Genomic DNA, 19,441 nt, shown 5'->3' with positions numbered 1-19,441 from the left:
CTGCAAGAATAGGAAGATGTTGAGGAACCAAGGTCTGGTATAAAGAGTTCAGCCTAAGTCTGCTAGTAATCGTCACTATCGGGTAAGCAGTTTTCTGTGTTCTGTTACTGAAATCTGCAGTTAGAAAACTCCAATTCTGACACTGTGCTGATCAATTTACATTTGCATCTATTCTGCAACAACAAATCAGCAGTAAACAAATAAGGTAACAGGAAGTGGTCATGGACAGAAACATCACGTTATGCTAACATAATCCTGACTTTCTTACTACATGAAATTGATGCAGCTGCTGTCAGGTGGCAAATGCAGGGTTTATAGTGTGACAGCCCATTCTGTAAGTATGCTGCAAACACGTGCAACTCTACTACCAAATGTGTTCTCTGAAGAATCAGCTTAAAATCACTCTGATGAATTACCATTTCACTTAAAAATCTAGAGCTGGAAGCTTTCTGACGCAGCAAGACTGTATGTATGGTGAGTCTTGGTGTGCGAAGTATGTAAAAGAAAACAGCGCGCTGTTCTTTAAGCACAGAAGGGTAAGGGGGGGAGGGTTGCTTCTAGAGAGTGGAGCAACGGCGTAACTGAATGGGGTTCATCAACATTTGCATCTAAGTGATAAGAACAAAAGTCCTTACTTCTCTGTGAAAACGATGCCCACATTCTAGTTCACACATATCTCGGCTTAGCTCATCATGACATATTGTGCAAGGATCATCACTGGAGGCCTATACATAAAACATTAAGTTACTTGAAAGCTAATTCTAATAAGTTAATGGTGTTACTAATTTTAAACAAGTCTATTTAAGCTTTTGTACACAAAACTAACAAGTCAATTATGTTTTCCAGCAATACTTTGATTATTTCATTTTGTGTAGGAGGTACCCAGCAATCGCATCACATTCACCGATGAAACGATACTTACTGTATAGTCTAGTTTTTTCCATTTAGATTTAGGTGTGGCTCCAACATTTCCCCAGGGCTGGAGATTTGGCTGAGATGGATTTTTACTCAAGGCTTTTTTCTGCGCAGGTTGTGCCTTGGCTGGGCTGGAAACATTTTCTTCTGCAGGTACTTCCTGACTCAGAGTTCCAGCCCGTGCTGGTGAAGCAGAGGATGCTGAATTCACGTGTCTCCCTGTGCAAGCTGGTGCCTAGACAGGTATTGGAAAAGAGTCTGGAGCAAGTTCGTATTTTGGAGCTTGACAACAAAGGAAAGTTCACATTCTTTTCTGGACTGTACTGCCCTGTTCCCCCTGTCAGAGACACACAGTAGAAAAGGCAGCAACTACAGACACCACGGTACCTTATTTTGCTGATCCAGAATGAGTTCTGTGACTCTGCTTAGAATTTCATCGGAACTCAAGCCTGACAATGTATTCCCATTTATTTTCTGTACATCTTTTATGAAGCTGATCAAGTCTGACCTGAAGGGACAAAAAACCAAAAGAGGCAATTACTGATCGGCAATGCTACGGCTGTTACCAGCACAGTCGCGGTATTAGAGAACGCTGTAGTTGCCGTGTTTGATTCCCAGCAGTAGAGCCTTTCAAAGAGACCAGCTTCTCAGGTGAACTGTAGCAAGAACTGGCTTCCAGTATGTCTCAATAACTAGGATCTACCTTAATCATAAAAAACCCCAAACAAGAAAGTAAAAATACTTCTATTTGTTAGTGGTTCTAATTGGGGGAAAAAAGCCCAGAACACATAAGCCAGCACCACAGGTCTGTTCCCCTAAGGAATGTCTCACGCACAGGAGGGGAACAACAAATATTAATGTTCTTGTGAAATAGAAGCCATTGACTAAGAAATCAACTATTTCTGTATTTTATCACTGGATGTTCAGAACTTCTGTTACTCAACATAACATCGCACTCATAAAAACAAATACCTGCTGTAGTTTGGGAATATACTCTGTAGGTGCGCAATAATATTTTCAATTGCTTTTGGAAGCGTTTTGTTGTTTGGAAGTCCAGAAGGCCTCAGTTGTCTAGCTGAGTCATCTTGGTGGTTCTGATTTGGCTGGACATTTTGAATATTACTTCCAGAAATCCCCAATGGGCAAGGTGCCAAAACTTTATCACAATATAATCCTTCCAGAGGTTTGGAGTGTGTTGTCACCGATCCACCACTTGCAGAACAAGCCTTAGACTTTGCATATGCTGGCTTAACTCTGGGCTGTGTACTGCATGAAGCATGTGCTGGGCTTTGATCTTTAGAACTTGAAAATGCAGGAAGCAAATTAGGAGATGCAGATGCAGAGGAATACATGGCAATGGCTGGATCACTGACTGAAGGTCTGCCTTGCTTTACCTAGGAAATAAACAGATATCACAAGAAAAGCACTGATTAAGTTGAGCAGAACTCTTGAGCGTTTGCAGCATGAACTATGACACATCTGGTCATGCTAAGAAACTGGAAGGTCACATCAGTTTATCTTAACTCGCCTTACCTGGGTAAAAATAACTGCAAAAAGGAGCTCTTTTAATAGGTACTACATGTAGACAACCTTTCTGAAACAGGATTAAACAGGAGAGCACACATGCAAACTGTTCCTTTAACATATTCTGGCTTTGCTAAAGAACGCACGGTTGTTGGACAGCTGTGAGTTGTACAGAAGCATAGCTTGAAGTAAGTGCCATCAATTTGAAAACACAAAATTCACTGCTTTTAATAGATTATATAATCTCTATATAATCCATTGTAATTTTTTTTTTCCAACAGAAACACAAGTCAGCTATAGTCATCATCTTGAAAAACTTGGGAGCTGACACGATCCAGGAAGACTTCTTTTTGCACTGACGGCTCGCTTCCATAAATGGAAAGAACTCCCTAAAACAAGTTCAGTTGTTTGACCCCATGACTGCTATTTGTTTCAGAACTTGACTGCTCTAGGAAGGTGGCTTTCAAACACACAGAACTAAAATTATACATTTCTTCATAGTCAAACCTGCTGGTTCTTTTTCTGTGTTCTTTAGTTTACCACCTTTCTGAAGTAATATTTTACCTTCTCAGTAAAGGTGTTTAATTAATTAATGGAATTAATTAAAACAGGGAGAAAAGGGGTTTCATCAAGTCTTTTTCATTTGGATTCTGTATTTGCCTATTAAAAGTCCTCTTGCAACTGAAAGCTCTCTTCTTAAAGGTTACTCTTGTATTACTGCAGTAAAAATAGATGCTAAATGCAGAACAAGGGGCTCAGAAGTTGCTCTTTCCCATCCTGTAAATTGATGGTAACCTAAGGATGGTAACCAAGTTATCTACATAGTCTTGAGTTTTGTGCCAGCAAGTAGAAAGGAGATGCCTTGAAATAAGTGAGGAAGAAAAGGTATGCAGGAGAGCATTAAGTGTAACTATACAGCAGAACCTTGAATCTAAATTATACCAAAAACAAACAAAAGAAAACTCCATGACTTTCTAAAATGTATTCTTTACAGAAAATTGTGCGGCATCTTCAGTAAATTCAGGGATTTCATACATGCATGCACTACGACTGCATTTTACTTACTCAGTCAATTATCTCCCTTATTTTGAGAAATGACCAAACCCTTTTTTCCTTAATCCAAACTGTCCCAGGTCCAGTGGTGTCTGAATGCTAATGGTCTTCAGGACTGGGCATCACCTCTATGCCCTGGTTTTCATTTTACCATCAGTGAATGGCACCATGTAGGCTGTTTGCACCGCTGCTGCGGCTAGCTTGGCTGCAAGCATTTTATCACTCTCACTCGTCTCCCCACCACCATGCCAATCAATAGTTCAAGGTGTGCTGACTGAAGCCGACTTCATCCTTGCATCAGGAACAATCGCAGGGTTCGGAAGTAATGATGTGACTTGAGCAAAGTGTTTGTGGAACTGTTGGCTCGCAAGAAAATATTTTTGAATAGTATTTATCTGGGATGCGGTCCCATTCAGATGCATTTCTATAAATGTCTATACTCCATCTAGTTCATAACAGGTATGGCTGGAAGTTTATTTGGGTATTTGTAATCAGTTACACATGTTGGTGGAACGGAGCCTTGTCCCTGTGCATTTTAGTGCTACAGGAAAGTCACTATATGCAAAAACATTAGTCCCAATTCAGACAGATCATGAAGCGTTTTAAAAAGTTAACTTTGAACAGCTTAAGCCTCTCAAAGGACTTGAGAATGTGCTTCTCACTGGACATTTTCATGCTCATCTGCAATCACTTTTTCCTTTTGAATATTACCTGGATGTATGCAGAGACATTACTTTGTATTCCAGCCTATATATTCAGGTGTCCTGTAACGAAGAGCCGTGCCAATGCAATCTTAACGAGCTTTTTAGCAAACTGCTATGAAATGTAAGATACATACTAGGATGCTGGGAGGAGAGGGAAGATTCAGAGTTTCCATTTTAGTGAGGCAGTTCCGTACACCATTTTTCACCGCCTGAATTTTTTCTTCATACTCGGTCTGCACAAGGAAAACAAATTATCCTATACATCAGCATTAACTAAAGCTTGCTCTTTATGTAAAATGGCATTAACACAACTACTTTTTTGCAAAATGCCAAAGATACCAGGCCTTTCAAATGGAGACGTAAGGCTACCATTTGCTACAGCAACAAATCTGTATTTAAGTACTTGCACTGGTGCTTGAAAGGGTTTGCGAAACCCTTTCTAGTTCTTAAAACTCGGCCTAGACATTTTAGGTCTTAACTTTGCAGACTGTCTTCTGTTGTTTTTAAAGATGTTGCATGGATTCCTAAAGTTCCAAAAAATACAATAGAACCAAGGGACCAGACTTGTTAACATGGGATCCAACTTTGAAGCCAGTGTTTAAAGGACAGATTTTTGCCTTTATAAAATTGAAGATACTCATTGTAACTTAACTATACCTAAATAATATAGACTTAAAATGGTATCTATCTTTTCAAATTAAAAAAAAGCACAGTTCAGTACTTGGAGGACAAGCTACTTGTGTTTTAAAAAAAGGAATGCAAAATTATTTAAGGTATATATTTAAGTTTTAATTTCCAAAATTCAACTTAAAGCTCGTTAAGAGAAATTAAGGCTTACCTCCACTTTTTCCAGTTGTTTCTTTACATTTGAAATAAACACTTCCCAGGAATCAATCTGTGACTTCAGTTGAGGTGCTGCTGAAGCTGAGCTGCTGAAGTATTCAAGATTTTCAGTTAAACTCCAACATTCCCATTCCTGTTATTTTTGTTTAGGATCAATGGGTTTAGACAAAAATTCCTTCCCCTACCAACTAAATCACAGTTAAAGACTTCAAGCAATTTTAAGTTAAAAATCACTTAAATAACTGGTACTTAGATCCCATCTAACCTTAAGATGTGGACTCCTCAAATGTAAATTAGTATTTTGCAGCAACATAAGGACAGGGAAAGAATGTGGCATAAATTTTATAAAAGGTAACATCAAGGGCTAAATTCCTTCCTTGTAAGGAAGGAAACAACGTTGCATGCCCAGCGGTTTTGTTTGCACTGTTTTCTATTTACATTGCAGCCCTTTCCCAGTAATACTGTACAGGAATAACTGGAATGTTCCCAGCAGCCTGATCTTTCCCAGCTAAGAAAGAGTAAGACAAGAAGCTTGCTCCTGCTCTAATTATCACACATCTTGGTAATTTAAAGGTGAGAAAGAGATTCAGCTTTAGGAAAGCTGTATTTAACTATTACATTTCTTATGCATCTTTCGGTCTAGCATGGCTTTGTGAGCAAAGCTGACTTGTCGAGTTAAATAATCATGATTAAACTTTCAGTAGTTATTTGTATTTAGCGACTAGTAGCACTGAAATTTCTGATGTAAACTCTCCATACCTGCTCAGTGACTTCAACAGCTTGAGGTTTGTTTCTGCAGTGGCAGCTATGCCATTTAGCTTACATACTTCTGTTTCCTTCCAGGTTTTGAGTACTGATATCTGCAACAAAACATAACTGTGTAAAGAATAAAAAAAGTGCAGTAAAAGCACTGCTGTAGCACAAGGAATAAAACCTCAAAATAGATTTTAGTAAGCATCTGAAACAATAGTTTGATAATACAAAGTACAACACACACACATAGTTCCTACAGTGAGGAATTTCAAGTGGAATAACAAGCCCTGGCAGGCCTGCAGGAGAATAAAAAAAAAATTCACTTCAACTGATATTAGAAAGCTTCCATGAGTGTTCCATTTGCAACTTAAGCTATTTATCTATATAAAAATATATGTATACACACACACTTAAAGTGATTAAGGCAGCCTTTTAAATACTGCATGGTTGAAGACTACTGCAGACCAACAATTTTAATCTCCTACTGCAGGCGAGACAGCCTTGAACCCTTTCTTAAGAAGAGACACTTGTTCATTATATTCAAAGCATTTCCAGTATAAAACATGCTGGTTTAGAAAAAAACTCTTGCTACTTATCAGTACTCTCCTCCTTCCAGTGAAACACACAAGCTGGCTGTTGCATTAATTCCACCGGGTAAAGAAGTAGCTTTATATTCATTAACCATGACTTTTAACAAGGAATTTTTTGTATACCTGTGGTTAATTCTTAATAATGGAATGTATTTGTAACAAGAATAAGTAAGAAACTCAATTACTAGTTGACTATTACTTGGGGCAATACTATATGCCCCAAATTCTGTGCACTTCTAATGCTGGTCAATAATAGTAATAATAATAATAATTTGCCTTGATGATCCACAAAGTTTTATAGGATAACATCAGGAACAGCACTTGTTAATATTTAATTAACACTTTTGATACACACTTAGGAAAAGTTTTAGATACTATTTGAAAAGTAAACTGTTAGATTTCACGACCTTCCCCACCTACTATCAGTGCAAATGAACCAAGCTCTAGGAAAAGTGGTTTAAGATGTTTTGTTTGTACCTCTGCTTTAACAGCTCTTGCCACACACTCTTGGCAGTCGTCTTGACTCTTTTTTATACGCTCTTCTAATTTTACTTTTTCATTAGCAAGTTTATTACTGTGAAATAAAAAGAAGTTAAATATTGTAGTAACACTAAGAACAGAGTAGCATTTAAAATTTACGGCATTTTACAAGTTTTCTACAGCTATTCTCTTTTCCCTGGAACCACCCATCTGCATTTACATTGTGCAGCTTGTGCCTTCAGGTATAGATTGCATCACGCTCATGCAGCCATACTGCTGGCTCCACAGACAGCACCTTGGAATTTCTTAACCACATTTCACTGTACAACCTAAAAAGCTTACAGGATTTTGACTACTGAAGTCATGCAAATATTACTGTTCTGAGCCTGATCACATATATGTATCTATAAGTGAAACTGACTTTATGTTATGTGCAAATTAGTAACTTTTAAAAAATGTGTAGGTAACCTTATGTACATTAAGGACTCTTAAGCGTGTGAAGATCTAAAGCTACACAGAATAGTTCAGCGTGTCTGTACCACGCCCAACTTCTAACATGTGTTCTAAAACACAACATCATATAATCAAGGGAAAAGTACATGATTATGTTGGAAAGTCAGATTTTTATTATTCTAGGTATCTAAAAGAAAATATTTACTTATGATAACTAACTTAGAATAAAGAGATACATGTTAAAGTGCTGATTTCTTCTAAGCCTGTTTACCCAGAGTGATGCATACAACTCCAATAATGACAAGTCAGCAGAAAAATGTAAATATTCCTGAAAGGTACAAGAGTTTTTACCTGGTCTCGAGATATGTGTTTAAATATACATTATACTGCTTTTCCTTCTCATCAATGGTCTTCAAATACCTACAGTAATCAAACATTTATTAAGCTTGTTCTGAAAAATGTTCATTAGCGAACACATAACACATTATTCTATAACCACAGTGACAACTATGCAGAGGTGATAATCTGTATGTTTCATATGTTGTTTAATACCTTAAGTGCATTTAACTAATTAAGCAGTAACTAATATAAAAGTAGGCTGATGTTTTTTCAAAAGAGATGTGGCCCAAACTACTCAAACTAAATATAAAATACATATGCATATACATATACGTATATATATATAAAATACAACAGCATTCAAAGACAGAAGTCTTCTCAGGTCTGTAAACTGCGATGAAACATTAAAAATTCAGTAAGAATTGTCAAATCTGATTAGAAAAATAATTTCTAAGTCAGACAGCTTCATCAGTTATCTAAAACCTATTTTACATGTTTACCTGTCACTTGCAAAAAAATCAAAATACGAAAGCATACACGTATATATTTCAGCTTATTACTGTGATAAAACATCTAGCCCGTTACACAGCTACACAGTTACAAAGATTTCTAAAGTCTTCAGAATGTTTCAGGAAAAGCTACTGATAATACATCATCAAATAACACATTTATTTTTCAGTATGTCAGTGATGAGGTCTCATGGGTGCTTGTTGACTCTGGTAGAAGCTGAGTTGCTTCCTGCTCCCCCACAGCCAGGAGAGCTTATTGCTAGAGCAACAGCAAGGTTTGCTGCACGCAGGGTCATGCTGGGATTCATACGTGGATATTATTGATTTCAGTTCCATGGAAAGCCCTGCAGACTTCTGTTCTAAGGTGAAGGATGGGTTAAAAAAAACCCACACAAATCCACACCAAAAACCCACACACCACATTAGATACGTGGCAGTTATGTGGTTCTTGCAGTTTTACTTGAATCTGAGAAATGAGTGACAGGACTAGATAAGAAGGAAGTGTGCATCCTTGGATGACCCTCAAATAGGCTGTGTGGCAGAACAGACGAAAAACCTGTAGGGAAAACAGCTGCAGACCAGGGTTTGGTTGGGTTGATTGTACAGTAGAAGAAGGAAGAATGAAAATGGAAATGACAATTTTAAACTAATCATAATGCAGTATAGGATCGCACTGAGAAAGCAATGGTAAATCATGAAGAAGAAAATTGATAAAGGAGGGCAGATCTAAAGGATTCTGGAAAACAGGGAAAGATCTTAAATAGTGAAGGAGTAGTATTTGTTAATGAGGTTAAATAATGTCGTACGTAGATCCCACTAACAGCAGCTCTAGTCCAAGAATTGCATTTAACTCATTCCAGAATGACATGATCAGGGCAACAAGTTTGAGTTTTCACTCTGCATACATCATGGAATCAATATATACTGAAATTTACCATATTTATCAGAAATAACTGTACTTAATGCTGCTTTAAAAAAAAAAAATCAAAGGGAAAGTAATGTAAATCTGTATTTAAAATTGGCACCTGTCATTGGTATCTGCGTGCTTTTTAGCTGTGCTCCTTAGTGCTTTTAAGTTCTCTTGCTTTTCTTTTTTCTCCTGTTGCCATTTTTTCACTTGTATTTCTAAGTCTTTATGAAACCAATCCAGTTCATTCTTTGATACCTAAAAGCAGAAAATAAGAAAACAGTATTTCTGAAAATACTATTTTATTCAAATGCCAGTTAGAGCACATTACTGACACTGATGATCAAAAGGTAAGCCAGTGAAAATTACAGTAACAGAGTTTTACTGGTGCTTAATTCACTGTTAGTTCAGGTGTTTAGCGTGGGCAACATAGGCATCAATGTCTCCCCGCAGCTATCTGCATACCTCATTTACCTGGCTTCAGAATACTTGCAACCCTGTTTTGCAGTCAGCTATAAGAAGAAACCCAGTTCCACAGTGTCACATACAAATACATACTGATACCCAACTCAGAATCTAGGCACTGTTGTTTTAGTACTAACAACTGGGAAATTACAGTTCATAACACAACGTGACAGGTGCCATAACTGCATAAAAAAAAACTGAGGTAGCATCAATGCATCACTGGGAAACAGAAAAATGTATTTTTTAAAAAGTGCCTACAGTGCCCATGGACAAGTTCATCCACCCTGCATATAGACATGCTTTCAGCTCAAAACTTTCTGAGCTCACATTTTTACGAATATTCATACGAAAAAAGCAGATGTGAGACTCCGTCACCCCTTATATGGAGGTTTGCCAGGCTACTCAGGCAATGGTAAAGCTAGAACTCAGGAGCTCCCAAGCTGCAGTACCTAAGTTTACTCCAACACGTTGTAGAAAGGACAAAAATATATTAAACTGAGATTGAATGACAGGCCCCATCTTCCTAAAGATTAAAGAAAGAGCACAGGGAAAGATGGGTTTGGTTTCACCAGAATTATTTTCTTTTAAACAGAAAAATCCCTTTTCATGTAGACAAATGGGTAGCCTGGAGTTTTAACCACAGCTTTAACCATAAAATTAATCCAGTCAAAGTGATAGCAGGCTGATAGTACATTTTGTGGACTACTCCCCAGACGTTTTCAAGAAAATAAAGCCTGTTAGAAAACGCAACAAATAATGATGAAAGCTAGCCAGCAGTGCAGGGCTTTTTTGTTCTCGGGGTGAGCCAAAACTAATACCTATCCACTAGATGGAAGCAACCAACATCCTATGTGTTTAAGTGTGTTCAAAGGAAGATAACAGACAAAGATTGTGATGTTTGCCGAGTTAGACTTCACAGCAATGAGGACCACCAGTTAAGTTTCAAAAATACCGTTGATTAAATTACAACCAACCTTGTGAACCACTGCAGTTTGTCCCACTGTTGCATGGATAAAAACATTACCTTAGTCTCTTCAACACTTTTCTTCAGGAGCTTTTTTAAAGCACCGATTTCCTCCAAGCTTCGGCTTTGTAACTGTTCGTATTTTTCCTGTGCTTCTTTAAGTTGTTCTTTTAATACCTGATGCTCTTTTTCCATACGTAGCACATCTCCCTGAAAATAAGTAAGTTAAAAACAATCTAGTACCTTTTGCCACAGGGCAGCAAACATTCGTGACGTCTAGAAGGAACAGCGTGCTGTCAGTTCAGATTCAAAATCTTGAGTGTGGTTGGGGTGAGGGGTTTTTCTTGGTTTGGGGGAGGTGGGTGCAGTGTTTAAGAGAAAGTTGTGTAACGGTTTCAATCCAGCTCAGGAAATGAACATTCATACTGGACAACGAATGTGGAATATGACAAGTTCAAAGGCCACATTTCCTCACTTTTATCTCCTGGTACAGACATAAGACTGACATTAACATCAGTCAGAGCTGTCTATATGTCCAAATGGAATATTTAAATCAAACCTCAATTTTTTGGAGAGAAAATATTAAATTTCCCTAAAACATACTTCAATATCTGAACAGCTACAGAAGAAAGCTACAAAACCTACTTGTTGTGGGCCTACGTGAAGTTTCCATGGAGACTATCACAGAATACAGCCCAACATGAAGGGGAGAGGACAATCCTCAAAAAAGCCAACTACACAAACACACCCTAAACAAACCAAACTAAAAAAGTATCTGTTAAAACATGTCATTTTGAGAGACCCTTTATCTTTTCACTACTGAATTTCTGGGCTTTAACCTTCTTAGTAAGAAATACAAACAAATATGCAGGTAACTTACATGTTGCATTTCAAATGGATGAAAAGGCAAAGTATTAGTGTCTCTATCAGCTACTTCACGATGTACCTAGAATACAAAGAATCATTAGTTTATTAAAAAGCTTTCCAGTTTATACATGCAACTAGCAGGTCAGCTCTGTTTTGGAGCTTTTGTACCTGACCTACAATTTTACAAATCCAACTACAATAAAAAGTAGGTCTATCCACAATGTAAAAAGAAGTTATGCAAGTGTTTCTGAAATGGACTTCAATCTATAATGAAAGCACCTTTTTGTCGTGAGCATTTACTAGTCTAATTGACCATGAGGCACCTGCATTGCGAACAGTTCTCCAAGTTTTTGAACAGCTGTGCTCTAAATGTCTGAAAACTTAAGATTTGCAAAACAGTGTCTGACAACTAAGGAGCTGTGTTTTGTGGCTCCTCCTGAACTCAAGATCTACTACGTAAGTGCCTCTACTTAGAGGGGACTAGACTCAAAGACCTTCAGAATCCCTGCTTGTTTTCTTCTAATACCTCCCATCAAGGACTTACTGAAAGAACCGAAGTTTAAAATCTAATAATGTGACACATAAAAGATCTAGTTTATGATGTTACTGTTCCAATCAGCTATTAAAAATCATAGTCAGATAATGTTAAACGGCTTGCTCTACCACATTTTTGCAAACAGAAATGTATCTGTCGGTGACCTTTTGACCTCTGCTAATCAGAATCCACTAAATTGGAAACTGTCACTTCTTCTGTTATCTCTTTGCTGCATGTGTTCAAGAACCAAACAGAAATCCCATTTTAAAAGTCCTATCAGCCAAGTGACAGAATTCAACTGCCCAGACTGATGGGAAAGTAACTGTGAGCAACTGCTCAGGAAAGATTTAAAGTGAAGAAAAGTTCTGTACACAAAAAAAAGTTTGAAAAACAGCCATATTAACATTTTGCTAATTTAGAAAGCAGTAAAGACAGCTATTTCTCCTATAGCTATAAACAGCTACTCCTCCCTTAATGACAAGGAACAAGTGAAGATGAGGAATTCCTCCTCAGCAGTCCCTCTAGCATGTTGGATCATGTCATAAATGGATGTGTGAAACCGCCACATCCATAACTCTGAAAACCTGGCATCTTAGTGCAGTGTTTTCTGTAACAAATGCGGCTGTGACCGTTGTCTCCCTCTGTTACTCGAAATGCTTTTGCAAGTGGTGTATGTTGATCTAACTCTTGGATACCATTAAAGAGTGAACGCCTCTCTTCTGTTCAGCTGCTTGCCCTTCCCACTTTCAGGTGTTCACCAACGCTTTCTCTGCCTGTAGGACAAAACTTTCAGTTTTTTTTACTTCAGGAGGGTAAAGGAAATGTGAAGGTTTGCCCCCTGGACTCACCCTACAGCTGGGCTTCCACTGCAAGACCACAAGGGAAGCATAAGCCAACAGTTGTCAGAATGTACAAACTATCTAAAATCCTCAAGTATTGTGGAAGTTAAATCACTGAGCTAATTACAGAAAGAAAAACTATGACACAGATGTTTAACCTCTAAAGCAGTTTAAACCGATGTGCACCAATTCTCTCCTTTGATCCCAAATAAGAGGATCTGCAAAGATTTCAGGCAGAATAAAATTCAGTGACCAATGCTTTTAAGAATTACAAATGCAAGACAAGAGTAGCTGTAGAAAGTGTCAGCAGCTTGAACTGCAAGTTCTAAGGAAGCTCCCAGTCTGATAAACACCTCAGTATCTTCCAACTCATTGCCTTTTTGGGGGGAGATAAGTACTAGAGAATGCAAAATACTACTCTTAAGATCCTTTACATTTGGGTGGCTGGAAGCATTACTTGAGTATTTGTGCTTGACACTCTATACAACATTTGGCCCTTTGGGAAGTCATAAAGAAATAATTCAAAAAGGAGTTGCACTTACCAGTGCTCAACACTGTCATTTATCACTTTAAAGTTCAGATACCTGTTCCATTTTAATTTCTTACCTGAACAGCTATCATCCTTGCATGAGGATTGCTTTTCATTAGAGGTATATCTCTACTTTCATTTTCCGTCTTAATAACCTCTATACCACATTCAGCTTTATTTGTACTATTTGCAAGTGAAAAATTGCCTTCATAACATGTGTCACCCAAGTTCTCCAGCTGGCACTGAGGGTCTTCATATGTTTGTACTTCAGTTGATATAAAACTGCTGAAGATGTGTTTTCCATCTGAAATCACTGATTCATCATTATACTGATGAGCTACATGATCAGCATCAATATAACTAGGTTGCTCTGCAACTTTTGACATGAGAGGCATTTGAGAAGACACTGGCAATACTCTCTCATACTGATAACCCCAGGAAGTCTGAGGCAAAACTATACCAGTACTTCTAGTATCAAAGCACTGTAGTAAAAGGTCTGAAAATGATGACTCATTTTCTGTGGTATCAATATTTTGACTATGCAAAGAATGCACCAATTCACATGAAGTAGGAGAAGACCCAGGCAAATATTGTGTAGTCTCATAACTTGCTACTGTTAAATCAGTAGATGCTGATATATGGGGTTGCTTAGGATAAGAGAGCGGTTTGAATTCCTTAGCAGCTGGATTTAACTGTAGCTTGTTCTGGGAAGGATTTTCTTGCATACCACAGACTATATAATTTTCTTCTTCATTATCTCCAGTCTCATTTCTGTTTGTATTTTCTTTAATTAGAACTGCATGCTTTCTTAAGCCAATAAGATTATCCACCATAATGAAACGAAGGGATTTCAGAAGAAATGATTTCAGACCACCTTCATCTTCTACAATCTTTTGAGCTTCTTCAGGGAACTGTTCATATTCCCCAACTAGTAATTTATTATTAATTTCCATAGGGCCATGTTCTTCCAAGATTTGAGAGAAATATCTTCAAGAAAAACAAAAAGAGTTGTCATTATTAATAAAAGTTCTTTCACGTAAACCTAAAATAGTATTTAATACATTATATCAGAACTACTGAGCAGTGATTTGGAAGATGGTGTTCTAGCCAAGCATAAAAATCTTCTGTAATACCCTTGCTTACCCACATCTTACGAAAACCATGCAACTATTTCAAAGGATTAGTATATACCTACCTATACCAGCCCAACAGGATTCAAATTCTGGACTTAAACACAGTATGTTATAAAAATTATGAAATACTACTAAACCCTTTAATCTACTAAACAGAGAAATGTATACATACTCATATAAACTCTCACAGGTTTGATCTGGGTTATTATCGAAAAGTCTTTGATAACTGTTGCTATTTGAAATGTCACAGAGAGCTTCAAATTCCTCTAGTTGCCCCCGAAGATATTCTGGGATTACGAACGGTTCATAAGAATTTGTAAAATCTCTGTAGCATTTGGGGAAAAAAGAGAGAGAGAAGAAAGAAAGAAATAGTGCATATGTGAACAATAATTCTTGCCCCTGAAAGTAATTGTGTTTTTCACATACACTGAAAACAGCATACTGTATGGTAACTGCATAGTGCTAAAAATATAACCCAATAGCAAACTTTTTTCTAACAAGCAGAATAAACACTATCCCCAAAACACTCGACTGCTAAACTTAACTGACCTGCTGCTTGCTAATAATAAGGACTAGCTCTTGCTGGTAGCTTCCACGTGTACAAGCAAGACCGAAACAGGGCTCAAATACAACAGTCTGACTCCTGATGAACACACAAATTCTGAGCAAACCACTACAGATTACCTCAGTTCATCATCACAACCTGCTTGATATGGTGTGGATGGCAAAGTTCAGTTGAAAGTTCAGTTGTGACTGATGGAACATGCACAAATTTATCAATTTCTTGCTATATTAAAATGGAACATAACACAAGTAAGATCTTGCTTGAAAGAACAGCTTTTGGCCTAGATGTATTGGGCTGCAGCCTGGCAACCATTTGGTTACTTCCTATATTGTTAAGAACTTTAAAATTCTAATGCCCCTTCCACCTGTCCTGGAAGCATAGAAATAATGGCTCTATACAAGCTCATATCAAACACACTTAGATGTCAACCCAGACTTGGTACTTCTAAGACACTGCCTTGGAGTTCAGGCAATAAAAGCAAGGATATATGATGGTACTTACAAAGTATTTTCTTCTATAAATATCTTATCTTCTTCTCGTGCTGCTGTACTAACTCCACTGGATAATACTAAAATAGACTAATTAAAAACAGATTATTAATATTTTATGTCACGGAAATATTTGCAAAATGATCCAACTGTAAAAGACTGAGAAACTTTACACTGAACCTTATTCTGTAACTTTATCATGTTCAGAGCCTTATTACGAACTACAAAACTTTTAAGTACAATTATGAGTACTAAGCCATAGCAAGAAGGTTCTTAATGTAAAATTATTAATTTCTTATTCAGAACTCATTTTGGAAAATAATTGGGATGTTCAGCCCAATCTCCCTCTTTTTTTACCAATTTCATCAAAATACTAGACGTGCCTGATTTTTCTTTGACTTTGGATTAAAAAACAAACAATGCTACAGCTTCACTTTGTTATGACTTTCATATAACTTCTTTCCACTGGGCTGCACATCAGCTGACTTTCTAGAAATCTCTACCTTTACATTTGAGAGCCTTCAAGCTTTAATAATTTTACTACAAGCAAGTCTGAATTATCTCTAGTTCCATGTTGGTTTTAATAAGGCACCTGTTAACTTCTTATGTTCACCATTACAAATGTTTTAGTTGTCTTTTATTTTTTATCATCTAACAACTTTAGAAATACACTGACTTGTATAAATGCATCCAAGTCAGAAAAGAAAAAAAATAATCTTATGTTTACTCCTGAAATTCTAGTCAAATTATAAAAAGGTAGGGGCATGGAGGAAACAAAGACGACTATCTGAAGCTTTCAATAAAGCAAAATCTATAAAATACCAATCAAATAATAACATTTATCTGAGCAATAAATGGAACACTTGCATCTTTGGTCACTGATAGGCGCATGCTGAAGACAATTTCAGATCTACTTCATGAAGTTTAAGGACACATTTTTCTTTCTCAAAATGACTGGTAAAGTGTCCTTCTACAAATCTGGTATATGTCAGTGCAAAACAACATGGAGCTTAAAGTAATAATTACATAATGCAGTCAGTGTATTGTACTCATTTCCCCAATACGGTAAATTAAGATCAAAACATTCATTCAGAATTAATACAGTGGACAGACTGAAGGTATCGGTATCTAGTCAGAGCCAAAGTTATTAATAAATAATTTTTTTTCAAGTTTAGAACTAAACACAACTGTATTAACTGAGTCTTAACAGCATTTTTCTGCTTTAGGAAAAACTACTCCACAAGCAAGTCTCCACAAGATACTTTGGAAAACAGCCCCCACACATCTGAACACCAGCAATTCTGAAAAGCCTATTTGTAGTAAGCAGCTAAAGAGTTACCGACCCTTGAGTCTTTTGAGTTCTTCTTCCTATTTTTGTTTTTAACTTTGATACAGTTAGTCTGAAACAGAAAAAATAAAGTCACTATTTAGAATAAAATTATGATGCATTTCCAAAACCAGTAAGTGAATTTTAAAAAGTTTCATATTCAAATTCTCATTCTAGCTTGACTAGCAAGATTTACAAGGTGACGTATGCAATCTTTATCTCCACTCCATCCCCAGGTGGAAAACAGTAACAGAGCTTTGTAAGACTTTATCCATTTGGGTCCTTTTCATCATTTTCCTCTTTAAACACATAGAACATTGATTTTTAAAACTGCAATATTCTATCATTCCAGTATTTCAGATGCTTACTCATTACTTATAGCTGAAATTATGTATTTAAAGAGCTGTGACACCCCACACAACAGAGTTTTGCATGGGGAACCAGAGGCCAAGAGAACTGTCAAATGTTCTGGCCACTTCAGTCTTCTAAGATATGCAAAGATGAAGGAAATAAAATGCATCTTCACTTTTTGATAGGATTGTGATTAAATTAACATAATGCTACTAACAGGAACTTACTAACTTTATTTTAGGATATAAGTAACACTGAAATAGAATAGTTTTATTGTAATGGCTTTCATTTGCAGGACAACCAGGGGATCAGGCCCAGCCAGCACGGGTTTATGAAAGGCAAGTCCTGCTTGACTAGCCTGATCTTCTATAACAAGATGACCTGCCTAGAGGAGGAGGGAAAGGGTGGATGATGTTTACTTGGACCTCAGTAAAGCCTTTGACACCATCTCCCACAGCATTCTGCTGGAGAAACTGGCTGCTCATGGCCTGGACAGGTGTACTGTACGCTGGGCAAAAAGCTAGCTGGACAGCTGAGCCCAAAGAACAGCAGTAAATGGAGTTACATCCAGCCAGCAGCCAGTGACAAGTGCTAATCCCCAGGGCTCAGCACAGGGGCCAGTCCTCTTTAATATCTTTATCGACAATCTGGACAAGATAATCGAGTGCACCCTCAGTAAGTTTGCAGATGACACCAAGCTGGGTGGGAGTGTTGGTCTGCTTGAGACAAGAAGGCTCTAAAGAGAGGTCTGGACAGGCTGGATCGATTGGCTGAAGCCAGTTGTGTGAGATTCAACACAAGAAGGCCAACAGCATCCTGGCTTGTATCAGAAACAGCGTGGCCATCAGGACTAGGGAAGGGATCGTGCCCCTGCACTCAGCACTGGTGAGGCCGCACCTGGCATGGCGTGTTCAGTGTTGGGCCCCTCACTGCAGGAAAGGCATTGAGGTGCTGGAGCGTGTCCAGAGATGGGCAACGGGGCTGGTGGAGGGTCTGGAGCACAAGGCTTATGAGGAGCGGCTGAGGGAACTGGGGATGTTTAGCCTGGAGACAAGGAGGCTCAGGGGGGACCTTACTGCTCCCTACAACTGCCTGAAAGGAGGCTGTAGCAAAGTGGGTGTTGGTAGCTTCTCCCAACAAGTGATGGAACAAGAGGAAACAGCCTCAAGCTGCACCAGGGGAGGTTTAGATTGGATATTAAGAAAAATTTCCTCACTGAAATGGTGGATGGTCAAGCACTGGAACAGGCTGCCCAGCAAGGTGGTGGAATTATCATCCCTGGAAGCACTTAAACTGTGTAGATGTGGTGCTTAAAGGCAGTTTAGTGGTGGGCTTGGCAGTCCTGGGTTAACAATTGGATTTGATGGTCTCAAAGGTCTTTTCCAACCTAAATGATTTTGTGATTTCATCCTTGGATTTCCAATTCACGAAATAATAAAATGTGGAATTCTTTGCTTTTTCAACATGTATATTAATTAACTCTAAAGATTTATTCTCTACCAAAAGTACATCTTGGATTTGTACAGATAAATTTATCTGCACACCAGAATAATTCTAAATGAGTGCCTCAAACATAATTAACCAAAATACACATACTTCTGCCAATTAGAATGGATTTTAATTAAGATACTAATGAAAAAGTGATTCAGAATGATGTACACTTGAAGACTTATGGGTTGAACCTGAAAAGCATCTATAAATTTTAACAAACAAATGCAAAATATGTCTAACTCACTCCAAATTTACTTTGCTTATTAGTGGAACAAACATTAAATTCCAGCCTTACAATTTAATGTCATCTGAAGGTAAAGCTGGGTTATACCATGTTCCCATTTGTTGCTTATGACTGTAAAATATACAGTACAATTAGTATACAAAATTATGCAGATTCAAGTTAAGGATGCTCAAGGAAGAATCACACTTCAAGTTCAGTTCTCATGGTAAATATGCAGTTTCAAGTTAGTAAGAGTCTGTCTGTTAAATAAGCATTTTTTAGAATTAATTTTCCTAATGATATTTTCAGAGACTTTTTTTTAAAGTTAACACCAAACTGCTCTTACCAAGTAATATGCAAATGCTATTCCCATGCACCTTATTTGCCTTATTTTCCCTATCCAAAAGAGGTGATACAGCACATCAGTGTACTCTCATCTGCTTTCACTGTGACTTCCTTAACTGCATCCTTGAAATGCTCATAATCTAAAAGGTATCATGATGGTTTGTGCTTTAACAAAAGAGAAAACCCAAGTATTTTACTGACAGAATTCTAAGAAAAATGTTAAGCAGTTTTCAAATGCTTTAAGAAAAG

General features: G+C 37.5%; 1 protein-coding gene across 7 annotated transcripts in view; it reads right to left on the bottom strand.

Moving 5' to 3' along the window:
• Positions 1–19,441, bottom strand: part of TTC3 (tetratricopeptide repeat domain 3) — a 72,415-nt gene that overhangs the window by 4,338 nt on the left and 48,636 nt on the right. For 6 of the 7 annotated variants that reach the window (XM_055703236.1, XM_027804434.2, XM_055703241.1 and 3 more), the window contains 16 exons: positions 16,799–16,855; positions 15,469–15,545; positions 14,575–14,727; positions 13,347–14,256; positions 11,380–11,445; positions 10,560–10,709; positions 9,189–9,328; positions 7,667–7,735; positions 6,860–6,956; positions 5,799–5,899; positions 5,035–5,128; positions 4,331–4,429; positions 1,888–2,309; positions 1,303–1,423; positions 923–1,150; positions 636–725 (listed from right to left, as the gene is read on the bottom strand). In XM_055703236.1, coding sequence (XP_055559211.1) covers positions 636–725; positions 923–1,150; positions 1,303–1,423; positions 1,888–2,309; positions 4,331–4,429; positions 5,035–5,128; positions 5,799–5,899; positions 6,860–6,956; positions 7,667–7,735; positions 9,189–9,328; positions 10,560–10,709; positions 11,380–11,445; positions 13,347–14,256; positions 14,575–14,727; positions 15,469–15,545; positions 16,799–16,855 — 2,874 coding nt within the window. The remainder of the gene's footprint in view (positions 1–635; positions 726–922; positions 1,151–1,302; positions 1,424–1,887; positions 2,310–4,330; positions 4,430–5,034; positions 5,129–5,798; positions 5,900–6,859; positions 6,957–7,666; positions 7,736–9,188; positions 9,329–10,559; positions 10,710–11,379; positions 11,446–13,346; positions 14,257–14,574; positions 14,728–15,468; positions 15,546–16,798; positions 16,856–19,441) is intronic. The other variant, XM_055703237.1, reaches the window with a different exon arrangement.

Source organism: Falco cherrug, chromosome 2 (genome assembly GCF_023634085.1).
Source record: "Falco cherrug isolate bFalChe1 chromosome 2, bFalChe1.pri, whole genome shotgun sequence".
In the NCBI taxonomy this organism is placed as follows: domain Eukaryota; kingdom Metazoa; phylum Chordata; class Aves; order Falconiformes; family Falconidae; genus Falco; species Falco cherrug.
This window is presented reverse-complemented; position numbering and strand designations above follow the sequence as displayed.